General features: G+C 44.5%; 1 protein-coding gene across 10 annotated transcripts in view; it reads right to left on the bottom strand.

Annotated features, from left to right (window-relative positions):
• MTR (5-methyltetrahydrofolate-homocysteine methyltransferase) overlaps positions 1-21,240 on the bottom strand; it is a 98,797-nt gene that overhangs the window by 36,218 nt on the left and 41,339 nt on the right. For all 10 annotated transcript variants that reach the window (XR_012374303.1, XM_025850832.2, XM_073879005.1 and 7 more), the window contains 5 exons: positions 10,345-10,524; positions 8,242-8,358; positions 7,829-7,969; positions 1,991-2,080; positions 573-725 (listed from right to left, as the gene is read on the bottom strand). Coding sequence is in view for 9 of the 10 variants with exons in the window: in XM_025850832.2 (XP_025706617.1) it covers positions 573-725; positions 1,991-2,080; positions 7,829-7,969; positions 8,242-8,358; positions 10,345-10,524 (681 nt within the window). In the remaining variant the exon portion in view is untranslated. The remainder of the gene's footprint in view (positions 1-572; positions 726-1,990; positions 2,081-7,828; positions 7,970-8,241; positions 8,359-10,344; positions 10,525-21,240) is intronic.

Raw genomic sequence — 21,240 nt, forward strand, 5'->3', positions numbered from 1 at the left:
AAAAAAAAACAGAAACAAAAACAGGGCCTTTAAGTTTTGTGTAATGCCTCGCAGCCCTAACCCTGATGGCTCAACACAAGTTTGTTCACTGATATGGTCAGCAGCTTCTATAAATCAAAATGAGAGTTCTGGCTTTCTCAAAAGTTACAATGTAATGTATATCACTATTTTAAATGGGAATGATTTGTTCAAAATACACATCCTTAAAGATGAATACTAGCTGGCAAATCAAATGCAAATGCTATGAACTTTACATTCATCTTGGGTTTTATTGTAACTTGGGGGAAGAGCAGATGGGTGCTGGGAGTAACAGATGGGACACAGATCCAAACATGGAGATCAGAATGCCAACAGTTTCCAATGACCTCTAACCTGCACCTCACCCTAAAGATGGACCTTCCAGACACTACTCCTGAACACATTTAGAGAAAGAATGACCCAATCTCAAATGTCCACAAGCTCTTATCAAAACCAAAACCTGAGAAATATACCCAAACTTACTATTTATTAAAAGACAAAGTGTTTTTCTTCCAGTTGTAAAAACTACCCCCCCTTCCCCATCTTTTGCCAACCTGAGGTAGAAACATTTTTCCAGCTCCAAAAAGGTCACCGACAACTTTCATGCCGTTCATCAGAGGCCCTTCGATTATATTCAGAGGCCGGGGATATTTTTCCTGGTTTAACCTGGCTTCCTCAGTGTCCTCAATAATATATTTTTCAATACCCTATTTAAAAAAAATAAAGTTAGGGGAAAAAAAAATCACATTAAAAATTGGCTTAAGTCCAAATACCCAATAAAGAATGAATCATGGAAATGCTTAAGAGTTTAGGTTTTGGAATCAGACTGCATGGGTTCAAATCCTGGCTCCTATCACTAATCTTAGCAATTTACCAAGCCTCAGTTTCCTAAATTAAATTGTCATATAGCACCTGCCTCAGGTGGTTATTTTGAGGATTAAATGAAATACCCTATGTAAAGTGCTTAGATGACTGGACTGATACAACGTTAAGTACTCAGTAAAACTGTGTTACTAGTGAGGGAAGGAATACTGGTAAGTAAAGTTCAAATTCATCATAAAATACACTTTGCATCCTAGTGGTTCAGCAGAGTATCCATTACTAAGGATCTCCTGTGAAATCAGCATGTTTTGTCCCTATGAAGCTCTGGGGCTGGGGGAGGAATGACAACGGGCAGGACCCTGAGGTAAAGTTCAAATCCATGAAGCGTGGGCTTCTCCAGCCTTCACTGATCAAGCCCCAATCCTCTGTGTCCACAGTTTGAGGTCCCTTTGGATGTGGCTGACTGATTGCACAACTTCAAATATGTGAATCTCAAAAGCTTCAAGAAGTTAAAAGTTAAATGTGAGAGCCAAGAAAAAAAAAAAAAACCTGAAATTCTCCAGACCACAATGAGGACAATCAAGCCAAGAGATTATGTTGTCTAAAATTCCAATTATCAGGATGCCTAGGTGGCTTAGTCATTTAAGTGTCTGTCTTTGGCTCAGGTCATGATCCCAGGGTCCTGGGATCGAGTCCCGCATCAGGCTCCCTGCTCAGCAGGGAGTCTGCATTGCCCTCTCCCTCTGCCACCCCCCCCCATTGGGCTTGCTCTCTCTCACTCTGACATAGAAATAAATAAAATCTTAAAAAAAAAATCCAATTATCAGCAGAAGAGCCCAGACTTGCCTGTTGATCGAAAGACAGCAATTTGGTCTGGGAGAGCGTTTCTCAACCTTCACACCACAGACATTCTGGGCTGAACGCCTGTCATGCGGAGCCTACCCTGTGCACTATGGGATGTCCACAGCATCCCTGGCCACCGGATGCCAGGAACACCTCCCACCCCCTTCTGTGACAACCAAAAATATCTCCAGACCCAGCCAACGGCCCTGGAGGTGGTTGGGGTGAGGGCACACTCCCTCGGCGCCGGTCCAGGGACTCTCCCCTCCAGCTGTCCCGTTCACGCTCACTCCAGGCTCCCACAACTCACCTTCACAAGGGCATACTCCAGGCGTTCCTCGATGGGGCCATTCCTCCACTCGTCAGTCTGGATGACTTTCTTCCCTCCTTTGCCATGAGTCTGAGTTGAAATTAGGACAAACAGATGGGTACAACAGGCCCTCCTTGAACTACGTGGGAGCAAAAAACTGTGCCTCATTCTTCTCATATACTACCAGCACTTAGCTGAGTACCCAGCATGAATTAAGGTCTCAGTAAATGTTTGCAGGAAGGAGAGATAAGGCGAGGTCTTTCAGGATTTGATCCTGTAGCAGAAGGACACAGTGAGGCCTCATTCTTCCTTCCCTACAAGGTAACAACTTCAAATGCAGGATTTCCAGGGCAGTAAGAGAAACTCTGCCCCACGTGTGAGGGGCCTCCAGAGCCCTCCACAAGGAGCATCACTACCCACAAATATGTGCAGAGAGCTGATGGGTGGAGTCAGCATCCGGGAGGTGGGCATGCCACGAGCCGCAGGACATGGTCTACGACCTCCAGGACGTGGCCACATCCTAGGGGATGCAGAGAGGGCAGGCCACCAGAGAAAGCACGCGCCGGGGTCTGAATGAGCAGATAATACGGACAACTGCGTGATACAAACTAGACCGGGAACTTTGAGCAACGAGTCATCATCACAAACCAGGGTGGAGAGAGACCTCGAAGAAACGGATGGATTCAGCAAAGGGACAAAAAGTGCCACAATCATGGCCCATCAGGTGAACCGCATGACCTTATTATCTGTTTTCTCCACATCAACTGGTGAAATCACTTGCCCCAACCAAAAATCTACGGAACATTCTTTAATATTCATTCCTCTCGTTCGGTCACTCCCCAAGTCCTAATGACTACACCTCCTCTAAACTTCCTGCCCCGTTTCCACATTTTCATGGTCCAGGCCACTAGCTGGTCTCTGCAGCCCAGAATCCCCCCAGACTGCAGTGTATCTTCTGCACTGTAACCAGAGGGGCCTTCCCAAACTGCAAATCTCATCAAACCAACCCCACGTGACAAAAGTCATCATTAGTGTCCCATCCCTCCCAGGACAGAGTAGCTTCCATGCCAAGCACTCCTTTTCAAGGCTGCTCTCGGTGCCATGCAAAGCCCCCCGCTGGCTCTCTCCAAATGCTTCATCTTCTGCCATGCCCAGCAAGCTCAGCTCTCCCAAACACTTCAGTTCCTCACACTCTCTGTCATCTCTTTCACCTCTGGACCTCCACATTCATTCGCATGACACACATTTATTCAGCACCTTACCCTCACGCCGGTCCCCGGCTAGACGCAAATTCCCCGCCCTGGCAGGGACCACCAGCCCTGCACTCCAATGCCAGAGCCCAGCCTGGCTAAGTCCCATTTAGCTTTCATGTCTGCCCTGACCCGCGCCTCCTGGGAAGCCTGCCCGCACCACCTCTACTTTTGGGATCAGGAGCCCTCCTGTGCATTCTCACAGCCTCCTGCACTTGCCCTATCCCAGCACCAACCCGACTGGGTTACAAATGCCTCTTGCTTTTCGTACACCTCACTCAACCGTAGGCCCTGGAGGGGCCCATCTCCCTTACTGGTTAGATCCTCTATGCTCAGTGAAGTGCACAGCACAGAACAAGAGCTCAGTAAATACTAGCTGAGTGATTTAATGCTGAATAAAACCAGATTTTCTGGAGCCACGTTTATGCAGGATAGTAGAGGCCAAGTCTCAGAGCACCAGAAATCCATGCTATCGAGTTTGGATTTAACCTTCCAGGCAGTTGGGGAGGAGGGGCGGTGAGAGCAGGACCAAATTCAAAATTCTGAAGCTGCTGGGGCGCCTGGGTGGCTCAGTCGGTTAAGTGTCTGCCTTCGGCTCAGGTCATGGTCCCGGGGTCCTGGGATCGAGCCCCGCATCGGGCTCCCTGCTCCGCAGGAAGCCTGCTTCTCCCTCTCCCACTCCCCCTGCTTGTGTTCCCTCTCTTGCTGTCTCTCCCTCTGTCAAATAAATGAATAAAATCTTTAAAAATTCTGAAGCTGCAGAATAGCAAAGCAGTATTTTTAAGAGCACCCAAGAAGGGGGAAGAGATTTTAAAAGTCTGTGGTCAAGGCCTGGACCACAGCGGTGGTGACAGGAAGGAAAGAAGACAAGCATAAAGACATTACGTAACGGGCACCATGTTAGAAGAGAAGGAAGGAAGGACCCGGGGAGAGCACCCAGAACCGCAGGGCTAGGGCGCTAACGGCAAGACTGATGGCACAAGGGCTTCCTCCCCCACCGGAAAAACTAAAGATGGTGACTCCAAAAGAATGACTGGCAGCATTATTGCCAGTAGCCGGGCACAGAAGTGACCTAAATGTGCATGAGTGGGTAAACAGACACAGCAAATGTGGCATAGACACATACAAGGTAATACTATTCAGCCATAAAGAAGAAAAACCCAAACCAGAGCTTTGAGGCAATGCCAGAAGAAAACCAAAAAGAGAAGAGAAAAGGAAGTCCTTCTGAAGCTCACAATCCTCTCACTTGAGACGTGCGATGCACCATTTGCTCTGTTAGCCATGGCATCGGGCAATTCCTGCCGGTGGGACAGAGCCTGAGGAGTGAAAACAGGACAGGGTTCCTGACACTCTTGGAGAAAGGACTGGTGTGTTCACAGAAAGATCCCAGGGTGCGCAGTGCCGTGGGGTGGGGAGCGGTCAGGACCTATGTGATGATGAACAGTGGCTACTGAGGATCTGGGGAAGGCCAACAAAGATTTCATCCGAGTGTCAGAGGCTGCAACGAATGAAAACTACCCAACCTGATGACCATGCTTCAGAAAATCAAAACTTAAAACAAAAGGCACATTTGAAAGCTGCTATTTCAGGAGTACAACATGGCATGCTGAGCCCACCTTGCTCTCCAACTAGTTATTTGAAAGAATGCTCTTCACAATCTAAGTGCAAAATCCGCACAGGTGGGACCACACATCAGCCACACTGTGGATGCTCATCGAACACAAGGTTACCGAGCAAACCGACCAACGGTCATGTCCATCTGGCTATCCGTGTCTCTGTCGCTACTACTCTAGAGTAGATCCCGAGTCAGAGGCTCCCCACGGGATCTGTGCTTTGTTTCTGACAAACAAAAAAGCTGAACAGGCCTCAAGGGGAGTAAACTGCTCGAGAGGAAGACAAAGAAGAACATGACCTCCAGTGGCAATGAGGAAGATGAAGGACAGACCAAGGATCCAATAACTTTTTTCCCAGAAAAGCATCAAAAATATTCTCACAACCCAAGGTCATTCAGGAGCCACTGTATTCAGAGCAGAGATCCTTCCAGGCCAAAGGGGTCATGACCTCTATTAGGGTACCACTTAATAAAGAAACTCCATGGGAAAAAAAGGAAAGAAAAAAACTCCATGGAAATCATACGGTACCACGATTCCTGGAACTTTTCGTTACCAAAAATAATTTACTTACCACAGGTCAGGCTGTACCAAATTTAAATAATTATTTTTCGATAAACCCATTAGGTCCCCCAAAGTGGGATTAGAGAGCTTAGCAAGATCAGAGAAAAGACTCTTTCCACCTTTTCTTTTAAGATTTTATTTGAGAGAGAAAGAGAGAGAACAAGCAAGGGGAGGGGCAGAGGGAGAGGGAGAAGCAGACTCTCCACTGAGCAGGGAGCCTGACGTGGGGCTCGATCCCAGGACCCAAGATTATGAGCTGAGCTCAAGGCAGATACTTAACCAACTGAGCCACCCAGGCGCCCCTCCACCTTTTCAATAACATATCACACAGGAACTTGGGTGCAGACTTCATCATTTAGTAACAAAAAGAGATAATAATTCTCTTACAAAGGAAAAAAAAAATCCTTGCCCCTTATTTGCCTCTTAACTTCACTGCTTTTTATGCTCCATTTGCACTCAGTATATCCTGAGAAATTGCTACAGAGCTGGCAACTCCTGGGACTTATTAAGTATACCTGTTTTGGTTATTAATTCCCTTAATGGTAACAGAAGTCACCTTGAATGTAGACAGCCTACTTGACAGAGGGGTCAATGGCTTGTAATAAGTCCTTGTGGTTACATTAAGAGGGAGGAAATTTCTTATATGATGGATTATTAAACTCTTGCAATTGCTATTAAGATTTCCCTGAGTTGGCTGTGCCCCAGAGGCAAGACCTCTTGACAGCTCAGCACAACAAGTAGAAAGAAAAACTTGTAAACAAATGCTAACAGTGAACAGACCCAAAAGAATGACTGACATAAAATACGAAGTAAACAACACCTTAAATGAGAATAGTCTTCCAATGAAGGAGCCCGATCTTTCCTACGTGAGAGAGTGGAGGAAAAATTGAAATAGCACATCCTTGAGTGGGTTAAGAACTCTCTAGTATAACTTCATGTTTATAGAACCTGTGATGCCCTTTTGGCCTTCAACAGAACCCTGTCTGAGTTATTATTCCACTGGGTGGAACACAGGCGAAGAAGAAAATGGGGCAGTGTTCCACACTCAGGGGCTAAGTACTTTGTCTAGATGAGCAGAAACAGCCCTGGAAAGCGGGGGGGGGGGGGGGGAGGGTGGAATCTAGAGACTGTTTCTTATGCAATGAGCTGAGAAGCAGAACATGATTATATTTGCAATAATCAAGACCTGAGACATTCTGTCCTGGGTCCACAAGAGAAATCAGCAAAGTTTTTAAGGAACTGGGAGGAGGGTCCTGTGTTCGCCGGCATAGTCTGATCTCCATCAGCTTTGCTGAGCCTATGGCAATTTCAGAAATTTAAATCTTGCCACCCATAAAGCTGATAAATCAAGGATGCAGTTAATCCTAAATGGTCCTAGCCTTCTTCCAGAACACTCTAGTACTCACTCTGCGATAGAAGAGGAAAAGTGAACATTTCTGCCAGAGTTATATTCAGATTCTAACACGGAAAGCATTAACAAAGGGGACAACATCCATGAAAGCATTCTACCACTTTCCCCACGTACTTTGTGAGAAAATGTCCTTCCTTGCCATTGCTTTCTGAAATAAATTAAAAAGCTTTTTTTTGAGGTAAAGATCTCATCTCCCCTTAAACAGAATTCCAGGAAGCAGCACCTATGATAGATGCTTAATGTACCTACGACTGCCCAGCACATAGTAAGAGGAAAACAAGGAACCAATTTTTGGATTAACTATCATATTCTCATGTCTTTAGATCAAATGTGTATAGACCCCCAAACCTCAAACTGCAGAACCTTGCCACAGATGGACCAGATCCTGATATAAACAAATGTAAACACATTGCAATGGGTACCAAGTAATAACACAGCCACACAAGAAAAGCCAAAATAGCGAATTTAAATTATGAGGTGGAAAAATATCTCGTAAAATGGAAAGATGTTCCCAATATACTGCTAAACAAATAGGTTACCAAAAAGCATCTAGAATAGAGGTCTGTTTTTGTAAAACTGTGTGTGTGTGTGCGTGCGTGTGTGTGAGTGTGTGTGTGTACACATCTGTGAGGACATAATCATTTTGAAAATAAACCAAAACCATGACTGGAAGGTCATAACATCTCAACAGTGGTTAACTTTGGGTGACGGGGTTCTGAGTGATTTTTATTTCCTTCTTTTGCTTGTCTATATTTTATACATTTTCTAGAATAACTATGTGTTACTTCGGTATGGGACGAAATCAGTTTTACCATTTAAAATAAATTTAAAGAAACCTAGAGGCTTAACTAAAATGGCTTCTCTAGGACTCTCCGTAGAAATCTTCAGTGACCCAGACATGATTAGACGCCTGCTCCTGGTCTACAACGGAGGTCAAATAGCTGTAAGTGGGTGACAAGTTCGAAGGCAGGAAAAGCCCTCACCAGAACTCTTTTCTCTCTACCTGAGCGTAGCGCAGGAGCTTCTCAGTGGCTTCAGGGTCTTTATTCCAGATGAGATCTTCACAGAGCTGCAGAAGCTCCTTGTGGATACCATCATATACCGGGAGGCTCCCTGCATTCACTATCCCCATGTCCATACCGAACTAAGGGCAAGAAAAAGAAAAAAATGAGGATTTCCAGGGATACTCTACATCAGGAGCCAGCAAACATTTTCTGTAGAAAATATTTTTAGGTCATGGTCTCTGTCACAGCTACTCAGCTCTGCAACTGTCCCAGAAAAGCTGCCATGGACAACATAAATAGCACGAACAAGACATTATTCACAGAGTCTGGCAGCAGGCCAGAGTCAGTACCCCCATAGGGGCTAACCCTGCCCTGAGCTGCTTTCAAAGGGCAAACGGCTGTTCTACCGTACCTTGATTGCGTGGTAAAGGAAAACCCCATGCATTGCTTCTCGAATGGCTTCCATTCCACGGAAAGAGAAGGACAAGTTGGAAAGACCTCCACTTACTCGGGCTCCAGGTAGGGTTTCCTGGCAAAAATTTTAAAATGTGAAAAGATTTCCCTATTTTGCCAAAAGAAGCAATCACAGCCCTCAAGCTTTATACGTAAGAGTGGAAAGTAAAAAACATGAAGTTTGACATAATCCGGAGCTTTTTTAGCCAGACAGAGACCAAAACTTGCCATATTATGGCATCGCCAAAGCACGGACTCATAGACAGTTTTTCCTACTAGACTCTAATATCCCTGAGAGAAAATAAAAAATTCTGCCTTATCTCTGTAGATATCCTCAGAGATATCTACAGAGGCCGCGGTACCTAGTAGTGAGTGTGCCATAAAATATCTCCTGAGTCGGTAACAGAGAAAGAACAACACAGAGACAAGATTACTTTGTCGTTCACTCAAAGGTTTCTGGAGCCTGTATGAAGCAACTCCCTAATTCACCATAACCTTGACTAATTCTAACAGGATAGAATGAAACTGAGGTTCCCAGCACACCTTAGGACGATGTCCAGCATCAGCACGCATACGGGAACAGCAGGAACTCCTACTTCCTGTCGGCTAAAGTGCAAACCAGCTCAAGTGTTTAGGGAGTCAGCTCACCATACCTACTGCTGTGACCCGAGCATCCCACTTCTGGGGTATACGCTATAGAGAAACGCATGTGCACCCAAGTTACACGTACAAGAACGACCACAGCATTGCTCATACTGTCCAAAATGGGAAACAAACCAAATGTCTATCAACAGTAGAACAGTTAATTGTGGAATAGTTACACGATGAAATGTTACACCTTCATGAAAATGAACAAAGTCCAAGCTACGACAACATAGATGAATTCTTTAAATAAGTTTGGGTAAGCCAAAAAGGCCCAAGAACCTTAAGACTCTATTTATATGAAGCTCAAAAATTGGCCAAACTAAACTGCATTGTTTATACAGCCGATTCTCGGTATTTGCGGGAGTTATGTTGTATAAAGTCACCGTGAACAATGAATCTGGGAATATCGAGAACCACTGCTCCTCAGGGAAAAAGTAGAGTTTTGCTTCTGTGAACCCCTGGTCACACAATTTTCATCTACTCATCAATACAGAAACCTGTTTCATGTCTGTTTCTGTGTAAAGACATCTTGTTTAACGAATACTATTGATTCACTAACACCGAGCTCGTGGCCAACTGGCTCTCAATGACTCACGTCTAAACAAAGCTTATCGAAACACAAGCATTTTCTCCGTAAGGCTCATCATGGCCTTCCTGCAACCAGGAACATTAGAAAGCAAGTTCGCACTATACTTGGGGGCCATTTAGACAGAGAAATAAATTACCAAGAGAAAGGCCAAAACGGTGAAAAACATGGCACTACGCAGACCGTGCACTGGACACTTGTTTACAGAATGAGAGCTGAAACAAGTAGCAGAGTTTGTTGGCCTCATCTGGGAACACGTGGGTTGGGCCACTCAAATTGTTCACCTCTCTGCACGCAGGTGTGTCCGAGAATGATTGCAAAAGCACCAAGAGAATTGATTTTGGGGTCACAAATAAACTTTAGCAAGTAGGTGAATTTGCAAACACAAAATCCATGGATAATTCAGACTGTACATAAGCGATAAAATAATAAAGAAAAGCAACAAAGTGGTATCATAAAACAGGATGACAGTTGCATCACAAAATTCAAAAGTTGAGGGTGTAATCTGAAAGGGAGAGTCACAGGGGCGCTAGGCATGGTCTGCTTCATGACCTACATGAAAGCTATTATGAAAGCTTCCCAATTATTTATTATACCCTATATTTTTTATATATTTTCTTCAGTATGTACATTCTACTTCATAGCGTAAAACATCACATCAAAGAAAAATAATAAAGGGCCCTAAGTTTCAGAAAACCAATTTACTACCTAAGAGTAAACTGTCAACATTCCCAGCCAATAAACAGGTATGTTAGCTCAAACTATTCACTGGAGCCATGAGATAAATTTGAGTGATGTCCCGAGTAGAAGAGAGAAAATACCCATACTTACTTTAATGATTTTTGTTGCCTGGATAAAATTAACAGCATACAAGTTGTGCTCTTCCAACCCGGTACCAATGGTGAGGATGTTAGGGTCAAAGATGATGTCATTTGGATTAAAGCCCAGTTTTTTCACAAGTAGATGGTAGGCCCGCATGCACACTCTGATTTTGGTGTCTGTTTCTGTCGCCTGGGGAAAGGAGCAAAAGATGTAATTTAAAATAGAAAAATGAAGTGTTATCTATGAAAACAGAAGCACATTTCACTTTTCAAAGGCACTTAACTATCAATGCTTGGATTTCATAGAAATCCAAATGCCAAGCAGCCTCTCAGCATTTATCAAATTATCTCAGAGGAGGAGATGGTTTAAAGTCACTTTGTGTTTTCATCCGCACAACAGCTACAGTGCTTCTGTGAAAATCACATCTTACACACACACAGATGGTAGATTAATAAACAGGCTTCATACAAAATACACACATGTGATAAAGATTCAAATGCTCCTAAGGAACAATGAACAAAAAAGCTTCCTTGCAGTACCTTAATGCATCATCCAGGCAACACTACCACAACCTTCTTAGATCTTCCTGCTCTGACATTCCACAAAGATTCAAGGATATGTCCCCAGCTTCTTCCCAACCCCCCAAACACTAGCTAATTAACGTGGGCCTTAAGCCATCAATATAAATTAGTATTGTTCTTCAAAATAATGACATTGGAAGGCAAAGGACTGACTCCAGCAAAGACTCAAACTCCCAGTCGCTTCCCCTCATCCTCAGAATCAGGGCCCACATCTCCGGTTTGATTTCCTGCCATCTGCCCGTCCTCTACTCTCCCCTCAGTTCCTCTGACGGTCCTGAAACCTGCCAAACTCCTCCTACCTTAGGGCCTTTCCATTTATCAATGCCACTGCTCAGGACACACCGGGACCTGGCCACATGCCTCACGTCACTCGAGTCTCTTCCCAGTAAGGCCTTCCTCACTCACCGGCTCCCAACCAGCCCCTCCGCCATCTTGCCTGCTTCCTTTGTCTTCTTTATAGTACCTCTTTCTAGAACTTGTATTTATTTGGCAACTTCTTTATCTGTTTTTTTATTATTAACTTGTTGAGATAGAATGCCAATCTTGCTATACCCCCCGAGTCTAGAGCAGTGCCTGCCCAGAGTATGTACTCAATACTGTTCACTGAATGAATGTATGCTGCTTTTACTCAAAGCCTTTCCAAACTTTGTCATGGAGACTCTCTTCCCATCTAATTTACAACCTCAACACAGAGCTTATGCCACAAAGTACATTCTGAGTGATTTCTTATATAAAAAATCAAATCTGGGGTGCCTGGGTGGCTCAGTTGGTTAAATGTATGCCTTCGGCTCAGATCATGATCCCAGGGTCCTGGGATCGAGTCCCGCATCGGGCTCCCTGCTTTGTGGGGAGTCTGCTTCTCCCTCTCCCTTTACCCCTGCCCACCCCCCGCCGTGTTCTCCCTTGCTCTGCTCTGTCTCAAATAAATAAATAAATAATCTTAAAAAAATATATCAAATCCGCTCTGAAGAAAAACCGAACACTTGCTAGCACTAGAGTGGTTCCAAAAAACTAAGTCACATACAATTCTGGAAGAGATGTGCAAAATGCTCCTGAAAAGTGGCCAACACCACTGAACTGCGTGTTGAGTCTTCAAGCTGCCTACTTTGAGGGAGGGTGCCCTTGGCTAGATGTGGACACTAAGCATGGTGAAGACTCAGGTCCTGATCACACACATTCTGACCTCCGGAGAAGGCTCTCCAGGCAAGCACACAGATGAGGGTGGGGACACTGCTGTAGCTCTGGGGTATTCAGGGAGGCCCCACCTTCCAGAGAAAGACATGGTAGTCTAATTACACAAAGAGCTCGGGCTTACACCTAGGCTTTCAATAGCTTACCTACTTTGGTATCCATTCAACTATTCCCTTCAGTCTCAAATGTCTCCCTGCTTCCTGCAGCTGGTGGGGTTAGATTTCACCTCTGGCTGCCTCAGTGCCCCCATGACAAAGCAGACCAAGGGGCCCAGGGAGAGGGAGACAGGAGTGGGCTCTGTGGCCTCACTGCTCCAGGCTGTAGGGAAGGTGGCAAGCTCTCGTCTTCCTTAATTGAATTTCTTCAACAACTTACTTACTCCTTCAGTGAGAGTGACAAGGTTAAAAGCAAGATGTGAGCCCAGAAGAAAGGAGTCAGGAACAGGTCACCCAGGGAAGCCTTTAGTCTTAAGACTTTGGTTCACCCTTTACCAGCGAGCCAAATGAGAATTCGAGGTTCGTGGTTCATGGCCCAGCTAAGCTCCCTAAGAAAGAAGGTACAGGGGTTTGGGGCTACAAAGCTAGAAGCTAGACCTTCTTAGAACCTAGTTTGGTTGGTAGGTCAAGAAATCAAGGTCCTGCTCATTTCTCCAAGCCACAAAGGACACCTTGGCCTTATCTGGCAGGCTAAGTAGGCTCCACACAGGGAGGAGGAAGTCCAGCCACCGCATAAGCAACAAGGAGGAAAGTCTTCCCAGGACAGGAATCCTTTTATAGGGCTGGAACAGAATCACCAACTATCAGCCTCAGAAGGATGGGGCCTTGTCAAATTGTTCCTGTAGCACCCAGCAGAGTGCCTATCACCTTAACAGACAACTCCTATCTGCTGGATAAACAAAAGAATCTCAGAATGACCAGGCTTTCGGGGTACGGGCCTTTGCCAGGAGCAGGTCATATCACATTAGATTCGCCAAAGTTTTCTTTGTCGTGTTCCTCAGCCAGGGTTATGAAATACGCACATCAGTCAGTCTCAGTCATGCCTGAGGATCTCACAGACCTAGAAGAGAGGTCCAGGAGACCCGGAAGAGAGGTCCAGGAAAGAACGGAATGGGAGCCTTCCTCTATTTGCAAGGGCTCTCAACTCTGGTTGCACATTATCGCTGGAGGCTTCTCGTTCGTGTGCTAATACCTGGACCGCACCCTAGACCCATTAGATCAGGATCTTGAGAAGAGACCTAAAGCAACAGTATTTTTAGGAGCCCCTAGTGATTCTAACATACAGACAGGATGGGGCCCCGGGGTGGTGAGGCAACATCTTCTCCGGTCAAGCTATGAGAAAACCTGAGTGACAATACCACAAATCTAGGAGTCAAGAAGGAATAAATACTTTTAATGATTTTACGATTTACCCAGTTTACTCTTGAGTTTACTCTTCTAGCTTACTCTAGAACCACTGTTAATGTAGGCAGAAGCTTTAGTTAAGAAATCCAATAGTCAGGCTTTGCTAGAATATCACGCTCAGGGAAAAAGGAGATAAAACAATTTTTGATTGACTCATCAAGGTGGATGCTGGGAGGAAGAGAAAGAAAAGGTGGAAGATACCTAGAATCTGTAAGAACGCAGCCGGACAAGGAACAGGGAAGGAACAAGACCAACTGCTGAGGTAGGTCAAAGGTTCCCCGCGGAATGAGCTTCACATGGGCCAGGGAATGCGGCAGGAGGCCCATCCTGCTGCCACCAAGTCCCCAACAGCAGTGATGGAAAGGGACGTCTGTGCCACCATCAGGAGGGCACTGACAAGTCAGAAGGAAAAAAGCCAAAGAAAGGGAAGTTTATGAGGACAAACGCTCTGGCTTTTCAGAACCACTGAGGGCGTCAGCTTAGTTCAGAAATTTTCTGGGTGGACTGTCCACTGTGGGCAGGAGTTAGGGATGCAGAAGCAGCATCTCGAGGTCAGAAGCAAAGGCACGGGGTAAAGACGGGGGTGGCGGAAGAGCAGAGTAGAAGACCGAGCTGGGGTCACTAGAAATGCAAGGCCAACCTGGAACGCGGTGCCCCCGAGCACAGCTCATGTTCCAGCAGGGAATCCAGAAGCCAGGGACTCGGGACTGAGCAGGAAACAGACACGATGTCAGACAGGGAACGAGACTGAGAGGCCATCTCCACAGTGTGCCAACACCAGGGAGGAGAAACGGGTCTCATCTGGGACCACTGGTGACAAAGCAAATGAGGCAATCAGAAACCAGACTCATCCACCTGGTCATCATCATGATCCAATGCCCACCCATGGCTTTTTTTCTGGAAACCACAGGGAGAGGCTGCTTGCTGGAAAAATCCTACTCGGAAGTGCCCAGGTGAAGCAGCACCATATCCTAACAGGGGGCACACGACCCGGTTCAAATCTTCTTTCACAAACAAGAATGCCAGGTGTGTGTGCGGGGAAGCCGGAGGGCCTGAGCTGAGGGAGACGCCAGCTATATGCTGTGCTGTTACTCTTGGGAAGTCAATGAACATCCCAGGCTCTGTGGATGTCTTAGGACTGAGTGCTTGGAGGCCCCCTATTCCTCACATCCCTACATGAACTCCCACCTCCGAAGGTAACCTGGAGAAGTCTCTTTCTTACTAAGAATTTAAGATCTGGGGTGCCTAGCTGGCTCAGTCAGAGGAGCATGCAGCTCTTGATCTTGGGGTTGTGAGTTTGAGCCCCACGTTAGGTGTAGAGACACTTAAATAAATAAATAAATAGATAAATAAATTTAAAAAAATAATTTAAGATCTATAGTCCATCTTATAAGGAAAGGCCCAAGAATGGAAATAATCATGTAAGCTTAGCCAGGGAGTGGGGACCTCTCTAGAACCACTGAAAAGGAGGCACTTAAAATGCAGAAATATAGGTCGGATTTTCAGAAGGTCAGAGGAGAACATGTGAGAATCAGTTCCTAGGTGTGGGCCAACTGCCTTCAGGAAGGTAAAAATGAAGGGAATGTTAAGAACTATTACTTCCGTTTCCTAGAACTATTTATAATACCATGGTGCATATTTTCCTGGAAAATACAACTGAAAAACAGTATCAATTTATCTAAATTCAATAAAGAGGCTGTTACCAAATACAAATCCAAAAAATCACTACCAAAGGAAAAATATTTACGAAAGGAAAAATAAGCCAATCACAACAAAGCAACACAAAATACCTAGGAACGTTCTTAAGATTTCCTATTTAAGAACAACTATAAAACTTGATAAATAGTAACTGGAAAGACATACCATGCTCCTGAATGACAACTCTGAATATTGCCAAGATAGCACTATTTTTAGGTTAGGGTTAATTAAATTTTAATCACTATCCCAATGGGGCTTTATTACTCCATAAACTGGAAAATTATTTTTCACATCAGTTGAACACAGTTTGAAAATGTGTTGAATGGATGCATTTACAGAATATTGATTCTTCTTTTATATAGTTTGCATAGGTGCAAACAAAAATGATACAGCCCATTCTATCATGTGATAATTATATTTCTACGAAAACGACCTTATCAAAAATTATCACTTAAAATAATCATTTCAATTAGAAAAGGAAAATTAAATCTAGAAGTGAGTAGGAATAAAGTTACTTTCCCATAGAAATTTCAATGATAAAGGTGTTTAGTATTTTGTTAGAGTTAAAATAACAGGAGGGGGCCCCTGGGTGGCTCAGTCAGTTAAGCATCCGGCTCTTGATTTTGGTTCAGGTCATGATCTCAGGGTTGTGAGAGCGAGCCCTGCATTGGGCTTTGCGCTTGGCACAGAGTCAGTTTGGAATCCTCCCTCTCCCTCTGCCTCTCCTCCCTCTCGTGTTCTCTCTCTCTGAAATAAATAAAATCTTAGAAAAAAAAGTGATCAAAACTACTGACATCAACAGAAGACAGAGAAATGCTTCCTTATTCGCCTTTTATTCCAGAAGTTTCAGGGCCAGTCCCCTCTGCCACAGATGGCTTTGACTTGGCAGTCTTCATTGCAACATGAATCATAAACGTAAACTGAAACTGAAATCGCAGGCAGATACTGCAACAAAAGCAGGTGTGAGTTCTTCTTGCTCTCTTCAGTTGCAACAGTGGTTTTCCATCTGAGAGAGCCACATTCTCCTTAGAAGCAACTGTGTCATGCATGCAAAGCAGATTCTGGTTAATGGACCATTACACCCAAAAGCATGATGAGAACTCGTCAATAGAAGACATGCTTTATAGCAAAATATCTGGATTGTTGGTTTCTGAGCTTTGCAAATACGTGAATTTTTTGTTTTGCTCTTTATAACTGCTTACCACAATCCTTCAGTGAGCATTTACATCTATAGTCATATAGAAAAATTACTTTGTAATAGGAAAAGCAGTATTTAAAAGGAATCTTTAGTTCTACCACCTTACTCTAGCAATTACTTCCCTTTACAGCATTTTCTGCCCATCTTTATCAAATGTAGTTTTTACATCATCATATACACAGTGTCTAATTTTCAGTTTTACATTTTTTATTTACATTTTTTATAAGCAGTCATCTTGCTCCATAATCTTCATAATTATTATCTGAATACTCTGAATAATATTCCAACAGAATGATGTAATCTAAGTTAGCATTTCTCTCCAGTTGGGCATTTAGGTTGTTTTTTTCTTCAATAAAGCCAGTGAAAAATCTTTGCATATATTGCGTTCTTATGCTGTTGAATTCTTTTACTGGGATAATTTCCCAGAAATGAGATCATTAGCTCAAAGGGTAGGAACAGTTTTATGCCCCTTGGCAGGTATTATGGTGTTTTTCAAAAGGACCGTCCCAGTTGATGCTACGCTCTAGAATGAATAAGGCTTTCTGTTTACTACTGCTGGACCAGCACAGATCTTGATCATTTTTAAGTTTACTTTTACTAACTTAGTATGGATAAAACACTACCTTAAAACTGCTCTAATCTGCATTCTTTCATAAATAGCAAGTTAAAAATTTTTTTTGCCCTACACTTGCTTTTTCTTTGTAGTCACATTCAGATCTAAAATGGAAAGGCTTGTCCTCAGACAGGATCAAACACTATGCAGTGCTAACAGATAAAGCATGGGGATTACACAAGGCTTGGAAACATGCATCAGTCTGCAGACTGGCAGAGCAGGGATCCAAACTTGGCTCCAGCTTGTCCTAGCTGACCTTGGCTCACTGTAAAATGGGACGACAGCTACCCCAGGTGGTTGCTATGAGGACTGAGATCCACTCTGTTGGTGGTTTTCAACCAGAGTATATGTACATCACCTCTGCGGCTTTAAAATTCCTGAAGCCAGATTTTAAAAACAAAACAAATGAGCAAAGGAAGAAAAGAGAGAGGCAAACCAAGGAACAGACCCTTGACTACAGAGAATCAACTGATGGTAACCTGAGGGGTGGGGGTGGGGGGATGAGTGAATGGGTGATGGGTCGTGACGAGCACCAGGCGATGCACAGAACTGCTGAATCACTATACTGTACACCTGAAATTGATGTCACACTGTATGTTAACTATACTGGAACTTAAAATTTGAAAAAAAATGAAAAAATTACTGAAGCCAGGTCTCACCCCCGACCCAGTGAGTCAGGAACTCCAGGGGTGGAGCCCAGGGACGTATGTGGTTTTTAAAAGCACCCATAGAGACTACCCTTCCGCACGGGAGTGTTTCTGCCTCACGTTCCAGGTTAAGCACCACAGACACGCAAAGCACACAACACTGCATTCTCATCCTCATTCTCAGAGCTGATCTTGCTTCCTACTTTCACTGAGAAAACAGAAGCAATTATAGACTCCCACCAGCACACCGCCCAGCGTGCCTCTGGATCCACACTCTCGCACTCGGCTTCCTCTCCCGCCGCGTGAGCCAGGCTCCCCCTCCACTAGCACACTGATTGCCCTCCCTCTCCACTTACAAGGTCACGGACCCAGCAAATGCCCCCTTTCTCTGGTGCTTCCCTCTCTACCAGATCATTCCCATCATCAGCTTCCGGATATCCGGACACATACTGTCACATCACCTATCTACACACACACACACACACACACACACACACACACACACACACACCCTTCCTTAACCTCCTATCCATGTCTGGTTTCCACACTATGTCTCTGCTCCCTTTTACAGCAAAACTCCTCAAAAAAGGCTGTTTACACCTGCTGCCACCAATTTTCCTTATTCACTCTTGAACCCACTCCAATCAGGCTTTCATTTCCTTGGAAACAGTACAGCAAGATCATAAACTATCCCATTTCTAAATCCATCCAAACAATGACAAATTCTTTGTTTCATCCAACTCGATCCACCACAGCTCTTTTAAAATAGCTCATCATGCCTTTCTTGAAGCTTGTTCTTCTCTTGGCTTCCAAGTGAACCCTGTCTTTTGGTTCCTCTCCTACCAAATAGGATGCTCCTCCTCAAATTCTTCTGATGAGGATGGTGTCTCCTCTTCTCCCCAGCCCTGAGCACTGCAGCTCCAAGATGCACTTGGTCCTAGGACCTCTGCTCGACAGTCATTCCTCTGGTGACAGAGTAGTCTCCCTGCTTTAAATCCTATCCATGTACAAATTATTCCCAAGTTTATCCACATATGTCTATGTGTGTTGGATGATGCATGTGACCTGTGTTTTTGTTTCTTACTCCCTTTGCCATCTAAGAATATAAACTGCACAAGGACAGAGACTAGGCTTTTCCCTGCAATCTCCCCAGGGCCTGGCACACACTAGGTGCTCAAGATAGATTTGAAAGGATTAAGGCCGGTATCTGCCTCCATCAAACAATAACAGATTTCCGTGTCAATTCTTAAAAGAACACTTAGGTAACAGCAACAACAAAGAGCTCCTAGAAAAAGAAGAGATAAAGACTCAACAAAGGGTTTGGAGAATAAATGTTAAGTGTAGAAATCTCACACTGAGCAGAGCAAAATGCTAGAGCTCAAAAAACAGGAAGGACAAGAAAATTAGGCAATCTTTCCAAAACATCGAATACCTGAAGGCCCCACCTGCCGAAAGAGAAGATAAAACCATTCAAGAAAACCTGCCAGAACTGTGGCCGCAAGTTTCCCAAATGAAAGGGCCCAGTGAGGGCCCAACATAACGGCTGGCTCATCATGAAGCAATTTCAGAACATCATGGGCACAGAAGGTCCAAGAAGCATCCAGAAAGCAGGAAGATAAATAGGTTTTGCAAAAAAGGAACCAAGGGTTAGAAGAGCACCAGGGTGGAAAACGATTCAAAATGATGTCAAGCTTGTACTCCGATACCCATACAATTGTCCCGGAAGTGTCAAAGTAGAACAGGGCCACTTTCAGACATGTAAGGCTTCAAAAATATTTACTGCCATGTTTTCTTTCCTAGGCAGCTGACAGAGGACGCACTCCACCAAATGAGAGATTAAGCCAAGACCTCGGACGTTAGGAGATGGAAAAGCCCGAGAGAGGGGCGAGAAGAATCCCTGGGATGGTGGCTGAGAAGCCGGGGGGGCAGCCAGCCTCCGACCCTCCAGACCATGCCAGGAGACCGGGAGGGAGAACTCTTCAAGAAATCAAAATGACCATCTACTGAGACCTAGTCTCTGTCCTGGATGTACACAACCAGGGGGTATTCTGAACATACACTCTGTAAGAAACAAAGCAGACGGAAAGCCCTGATCTTGGGGTGCAGGAGAGGACCAGAGCTCTCACACCGCCTCTGCCTGTGCACTGCTTACTGATGTGCGCGCCGAAAATAGTTACAACTAAAATTAACTGTACTGGGAGGGGGGTAGAGGAGAGTAAAAACGCCAGATCTGCGGCCACTACAGAGAGGCAATGAATAACAGCTGAAACTGGGATTTGGCGATAAGGAGGTAAATGCTACAAGGAGCAGGTAAGGAAGCCCACAGCCGGTGCCTCTGGGGGTCTGGAGGGCTGCCGGCTTCTGTTTTCCACACAGAGCCACACAGAACCATTTGTCTCTGGAACCACCCACAGAGACATCTCAGGGAAAAATAAAAATTACGTCCGAGGGTCCCACCGCACGGAACTACAGTGGAAGAGGGCTGGTAACAACTTCGCAGACGCGCGAGTTAGCAGCGTGTCCAAATGCTGCAGGCGCATGCGCTTTGACCTAGCAGCCCCACTTCCACGAACGGACGAGGAAAACCAGGGCACGGGGGTAAAGGACTGAATGAATTCGGGTATTTGCTGACCACACTCATTCCACTAAAAAAATCAAGAAAACAACTGTCATTTCACTCTGCTGAATGATAGCAGATCTCGGCTCAAATCCTAGTACTACTATTTGCTACCTGTGACTGCAGGGACTCAAGTGCATGGAATACAAAAATAATAATATATACCCAACATTCATACGCTGGGAGGAAAAGCTGATTTAACGTGTGAGGTGTGCCTGCTTGGTAAGAGTAAAGGTTCAATACCCGTTCATTATCAAAATGATCTCCTCTGCACTCTTCTGAATTATTTGAATTTCTCTCTTGATGAAAATACATCTTTTGTACAAATACAATAACCCTTTAAAAACAATTTTATTCTAAAAATACACAAAGCAGAGAAAGAAAAATGACATGTAATCCCACCGCCTGTCAATTATATAAAAGAAGTCAGTATGGCCCCATCTGAAACCATCCCTACCCTCCAGTTACCTCGCAATTTTTTTCTCTGCTTATACAGACACACGTACACCCATATAATTCTTTATTAAATAAAACCAGAATCATGTCACCTGTGTTTTTTTTTTTTCCATTTTCCGATATATTGTATCCATGGCTCCCATCACCTCATTCTTCTTACCTGGTACACAGTATTCCTTGCGGCATGTAGGAAGAACTGAGGCAATCCACTACTGAAGAACTTTCAGAGTATTTCCCATTTTTTGCTACCGCAGAGCCACAATAAGTGTGAACACATACCCTTACATATCGGCTTATTATTAGATTCCAAGAGGGGGCTGATTCATAAGGAATGGAGTTTTTCTCATTGTTTTTTAAAAAATATTGAATAGACACAAAAATAGTTGTAAAAGTCATGTGAGGTATATAGCAACAACAGGGGCGCCTGGGTGGCTCAGTCAGTTGAGCATCCAACTCTCGGTTTCAGCTCAGGTCATGATCTCAGGGTCATGAGATCACCCGGTC

The sequence above is a fragment of the Callorhinus ursinus genome, unplaced genomic scaffold (genome assembly GCF_003265705.2).
Source record: "Callorhinus ursinus isolate GAN/ISIS: 27379988/994484 unplaced genomic scaffold, GSC_fseal_2.0 scaffold32, whole genome shotgun sequence".
Classification (NCBI taxonomy): Eukaryota; Metazoa; Chordata; class Mammalia; order Carnivora; family Otariidae; genus Callorhinus; species Callorhinus ursinus.